Below are 6,058 nucleotides of genomic sequence, written 5' to 3' on the forward strand. Positions count from 1 at the left end.
TTTCAATTCTAGCGAATTTAGCTGAACATTTATTTATGGCATTGGTAATTATACTGTTTTATTCTCCGACGTTAGAACTCAAAATATTGCACTTTGGCTTAAAACCGAAATACGATTAAGTGAATCAGGAGACTGGAATATGTTTCCAGTAACCATCACTTATTTTCAAACGTGTTTATTACCCCATTTTAAAATGATCAAAGTATTATTCGATTAAAGCCATCCGTAAAAATGTATGGTTGAAAGAAAACTCCGTATGTAATTGATGTTTTATTAAAATAAGTTTAGTGTAACGTGTATATGTTCAAAGCAAGATCTTCTACCTTGCTCCACAATTCTACTCTCTTCTTTCTGCCTCTACATCAGACTCAGTGGCAGAATCTAACTCGCATATTGAAGAGTCTGACTCACATCTGGTAGAATCTGATTCGTACCCAGAGTCACTCTCTGATTCATTCTCAGTCTTATTCTCCATCCTTTTTGTTAGAAGATAACGGAGCTTATGTGCCACTTCCAGTTCAGGTTCCAGCTCCAGAACCATCTTACAATACTCCAGCGCACTCCCGTAGTCTTTTAGCATGGTAGCAGTCACCAGCCGAGCTAATGTTTCCATCGGAATATTTGCATGCTTGAAACCGTCTTCCCAGCTTGACATTTCACGGTTTTCATGTGTGTGTTGTGTGGATGACATTGTGTTGTGTTGTGTATAATAAGTTGCTAAGTAATATTGTACTTTGTTATTGTTGTAACATTGTTTTTACTTATTTCAAAGATAAATTTTCATTCATGTCTCGTGAGGCAGAAGGTTATTTTTTAATCCACATCTGGTGTTTACATAGTTAAAACACATTAGGAAAAATCTTTAAAATAATGATTTTGAAATTCAAAATAATTTGTATCACATATAACGTAAAACTATTCTTACAAGCCAAACTATGTATTGTGACAACTTTTATAAAAGCTCAAACAAAATATAGACTACAATGGACACTTCTAAAGAGATGTTTCCAAGGATTGAGTTCAAACAATATTTTTGCAGTTTATTTTAAATAACACCTTAGAGCATCTCAAAGTTTTTTTTTTTCAAACGTAGGTATTGCGTTTGACATGTTATATAACGTGGCTTGTGGAAACGATCAGTGGCTTTGAAAACAACCCAGGAAATTGAAGATGCCTTATAAATATTTTATCTAACCTTGTTGGCTAGCTCAGTACTCCATTCTTTCTAACACTGGCCATTTCATGATTATAAATGAACAAATCCATTAACCATACCTATATTAAAAATAAAGTGGAATGATTAAAAATAAAAAGTGCATGAACACGTCCTAAACATTTTGTAATTAACAGTTTATATCTAAAGCGGGTTGTTAGATACAAATTATATGCAAATCCCATAACAATTTCTCCGTGACTAATAACTGGTGAAATAAATGCAGAAAGAAGTCCAAACTTGGGACAAAATTTTATCTCTTAAACGTCTTCGCCACTCTCTAGTTTGCAACTTCATTCCGATATCAAGCGTAAATTTTTAAATTTTCATTCGCAATTAATTTATTTTAGGATTAAAGAGATTAAAAGTGTTGTGTACATTCTCAAACTTTTTTTAACTTAAAAGGTTTTTAAGATATTGACTATTTATGTCCATTTACTTACTACATGATAGTATCCAATAGAATATTATTTGAGGGAAACAAAACGAAAACTTTAAAAGTTAAACAATCATATTTTAGAAAAGCAAGCATAAACAAAACCACCAAAAAATGGAACTAAACTACGTACTAGACTGAAACTACAAAAAAAACTGTTTCGTAACACAACTAGGCCTGATGTTTTTTATGGAATATCTCTTAATTCTGGATTGAAAAATAGTGTGTTACTTATACTGTTAGTAGTTTGTGGATACAAATTAAGGAAGTAGTCGTAAATGTTAATAACACTGAAAAACTAACTTAGTAAAGCATAAATTAGCTGTATATTAATTTTTAATTTCTAAAGTAGGGGCAAATTATAATATTCAGTTGTTTCAAGTAGTTCCTATATAAAAGTTTATAAATGGAATCATGGGATATTTTAAGACAAAAGAGAAAGAATTAAACATTTGTAATGCTTTTCCAATTTATTTTTAATCCCGTAAACTTGGAAATAAACCGCTAGAGTGAACAATTCTAAGAATGCATTACACTTTACGATTCTCTGTCAGCACAGGAAACACATAAAAAGTTCATCAGAACCATTGTCATAACCATAACTATTGTCATAATCACCACACGTTTAAATAGCAATTTCAAACAGGACATAGAGCGATAAGACGCAATCAGCAGTTAAAGTTAAAGCAGTTAGATGAACTTTTGATGATCTCCACATCTGTCTGAGAAGATCAATTTATTAGTAATAAATTTTATATATTAAAATCCAACCATCTGTTTTATTTGCCACCTTAGAGATTAAAAAAAACTATTTTTTTCTGATTTTGACTATGGCATATTTTACTGAAACTTTGAACTTGTTACATGATTATAACTTTCGATAACTATTATTACATTTTGTGTACTGAATCACAATGGAATTATATAAAACATTTATGAACGCCTTATATTCCAATTCAATATATAAAAATGATTAAACTGGAAGAATCATTTTTCTTTTTATAGAATATATATTTTTATCTTATTGATATAAGCTATTAATATAAAGATAGGCAAAATAGGATATAAGTAGAGATAGAGATACAAGTCTATCATGGAAAAGTGTTTGTATTTCTTTCTGATGGAACTCTTGTCAAAGCAGCTACACAGGTTTTGATTGCGGTGTGGCAGATCCGACAATTCTTGGTATTCTCCTGTGACACAACCTCCCGCAGCACACATTTTCTTTTCGAACATATCGCCAGTGTGGAATGCTACAAGTAAACAAACATACTATGTACTTTTTGTTTTGTTTGTACAAACAAGAAAGAACTGTATTTGGGATTACTAAACTCGTTTTTAAGTATAATGCACCGTACTTAATTTACAAGGTCTCAATAGTTAAGAATAAACATTGTTTTATTTCTTTTCAAGTAATACAAACTCAAAATTCTAATCAACCAGGATGTTGGATCAACTGGATCAACAGGATGTTCCATTAAAAAGAGTACGTGACAAATAAATTTACGTTTATTTCTGCTTTTAACCAAAATAAAAACATGTTTAGATATTAATTATGTAAATAAAACACAAAGGCTTATTTAATATTTATAATAAAAGCTAATACTTTTAATGTTTTCATATCCAAATAAAACGTTTTTATTTCATTCCATAATAAAAAAGAATATTGTAAAAGAAATTTGTTTCAAGTTATTGCATCGCATTGACTTTTGAAAATCTAACGTTATTTAAGAAAATTGTGTACATAATTATGTATTATCTACTTAACTTCAGTTGAAGTGTCTTTGATTAACTAGATAAAAACTCATATTTACAATTCAAATGTAGAAAACTTCAATACATTATGGAATAATTTAATATTATAACATGTACTAGGTTTTTAAGCAAAATGAATTTTTATAATAATATTGAAATAATATATGTACCTATCCCAAAATTGGAACTAAACAAGTCACATTTAGGAACAGATCCTGTGGTTCATCATCTATAACATTTTAGTTACAGTTAACAGTCAAGTTAAAACCAAGCTAACTAAATAATAATAAGTCAACAGGGGAATAGACTTACCGTTCCACAAAATTTGGTAGGCACCACGACAAAGTACGGTTACAAACTGGTCAAGTACCTCAACTACATCGAGGGAAGAGCAAGCCGGGATGGAGGGTTAGAAGGAATGTATTACGCAAGCTGCAAGTATACTATAGGAGAAAAGCCTTTTGTTTAAACAACCAGATTACTACGTATTGTTTATGTGATATGGGCTACATTATCTCTAAATGAAATTTTGAATCATAACATCTCTTGAAATGCATATTCTAAAACAAGAGTTTTCCCCTATTATTGTTGTAATACTAACATGTGTACAAAGACCAGATTTGTTCAATGATGATTTTATGCCATGGATGTGAACATTTGATCCTTTGATTCTACAGGTCGGCTTTCATTAGCACATATAAGTATAGGTATAGGTCCTCCCACTATAATGTTATTTTTATACAAGATATTGTCAAAAGGCTGGCAGGCTCTGGAAAAGAATCCATACTGATTAGAGATTTATTGGTTGGTTGTTTGTTAGTTTTAGTCAACCCTAATACAGCTACTATACTGTGGGTCTGTATTGTTGCTATTATTGGTTCAATCAAACATCTGTAGACAAAAGTTGGCTCCCCACAAGATGGCCTAAATATGTATAGAATTTATGTTTGAGTAGTGTTTTGATATAGTATGAACCGGAAAACCTAGATGTTAGTTGGCTTACGATTACTTTGATACATGCCATCTTGTTCCGTTGAAATTCTTTAACTTAGCTCTAGTCTATAGAAACGGGCTCGGAATTTGAGATGAGAAATACGGAAAGTAACAGAAAATATCCCCTCGTTCCAACAACTGCTTTTGATTACACCTTTAAAATTGTTATACATATATAGAAGCATTTAAAACATTAAGTAGCATGATTAAAATCAAACTTATGCAATAATTTTTACATTATTTGGTCATACCAAACACCCATCCAATATTACAATATAATTCGTTTGTTTAACATTAGCCATTTTAACAACATTTTTATTTAAATGATTTCAAAGTATAGGTACATAGTGGCTTCCATTAGATGAAGCAATGCCATAATATTTCCTATTTACCTTTAACAACAAGTATTGACAGACGACACACTCTTACATTTAAATGCTTCGAATAAAAAGTGGATGGATAAAGATATATTATGAAAGTGGTTATACAGTGGTAAAATGTTGCTACAAGTCTTAAAGTTTGTACAGCGCGCTCACAATAAAGTTATGGCCTAAAAGTTATACTCGGTAAAAGCCTATTCAACAAAGTGATGCATGGTAAATCGATGTGGTACATGGAGTTCAGATGGACTTTTTACCTCGTAACATCTTCACTGGAAATTTACATCTTTCAAAACACAGCTTTAAAAATATATATTATGTCATTGCCTTTATAATTCAACCTTTTTTTGAACCAAGGCAATGAATAAATTTTAATTATGCAACGTTAGAATAAAGTTATTTTTGGATGTGAACAATTTAATTTTATCTTATAAATGCAAATCTGGATATTTAATATGATTTAATAGAAACAGAATAGATATTTTCACAAAGCACAATTCTATTCGTGTATGTATGACTCTCATGTCGAAATCTATCGCAAAAATCTCATAAAAACTGTTCGAGTATTAAAGTCATAGCTATTTTAAATATATTTGCTTATTGCAAAATATTACTGTGTACTGATTATTGGCCAGTTTATAAATAATACAGATATTTCATACGTTACTAATATTTCAAAGTATATTGTACTATAATATTCTGTATTATTCCATTAAAGTACTGAATATATTGATTTTTATGAGTTTGTAATAAGTGATTTCTTATATAGGGATAAATCCTGAAGATAAGTTCAAGTTTCTCTTTCTTATTAGGGACAGACTTACTAGGGATCCAACCAAATTATTAATTCAAAGTTCTTTCATGGAAAACGTTAATTTGAATTAGGTGTCAGTTCACGTGACTATATAAGTTCGCGAAAGGAAACAAATATGTTTACTGTTTATAATCACTGTTGAGTACAGATTTGAGATAGTAAAATAAATTTATGTTTGAGTAGTGTTTTGATTTAGTGTAAACCGGAAAACCTAGATGTTAGTTGGCTTAAGATTCCTTGCCAATTCCAATAGTAAAAGAAAGTTTTCCTTAAAATATATTTTAACTGTAAACTGTAGAAAATACCAAATATACAGTGCTTTGTCAGCAGTTTATGAACTTTTATAGCAGAATACCACCATTAATGAATTTAAATGTATTTATGCATTGGACATAATATTTATACAATATTATATAATTCAATTAGCACAACAATTACTAAAAATTACAGAGTAATGGACACTAACA

The 6,058-nt window shown here is 30.1% G+C and overlaps 1 protein-coding gene across 1 annotated transcript; it reads right to left on the bottom strand.

The window, feature by feature from the left end:
• Window positions 1-257: 257 nt before the first annotated feature.
• LOC124354789 lies at window positions 258-708 on the bottom strand. Its single transcript, XM_046805500.1, has one exon. The coding sequence runs from the start codon at window positions 689-691 to the stop codon at window positions 338-340; it is 354 nt and encodes a 117-aa protein (XP_046661456.1). The 5' UTR covers window positions 692-708; the 3' UTR covers window positions 258-337.
• Between the last annotated feature and the right edge of the window lie 5,350 nt (window positions 709-6,058).

This window comes from Homalodisca vitripennis, chromosome 1 (genome assembly GCF_021130785.1).
Source record: "Homalodisca vitripennis isolate AUS2020 chromosome 1, UT_GWSS_2.1, whole genome shotgun sequence".
NCBI classification, from domain to species: Eukaryota; Metazoa; Arthropoda; class Insecta; order Hemiptera; family Cicadellidae; genus Homalodisca; species Homalodisca vitripennis.

What these genes read in the sequence shown, in the direction of transcription:
- LOC124354789 (XM_046805500.1), bottom strand. Translation starts at nt 691, where the DNA reads ATGTCATCCACACAACACACACATGAAAACCGTGAAATGTCAAGCTGG.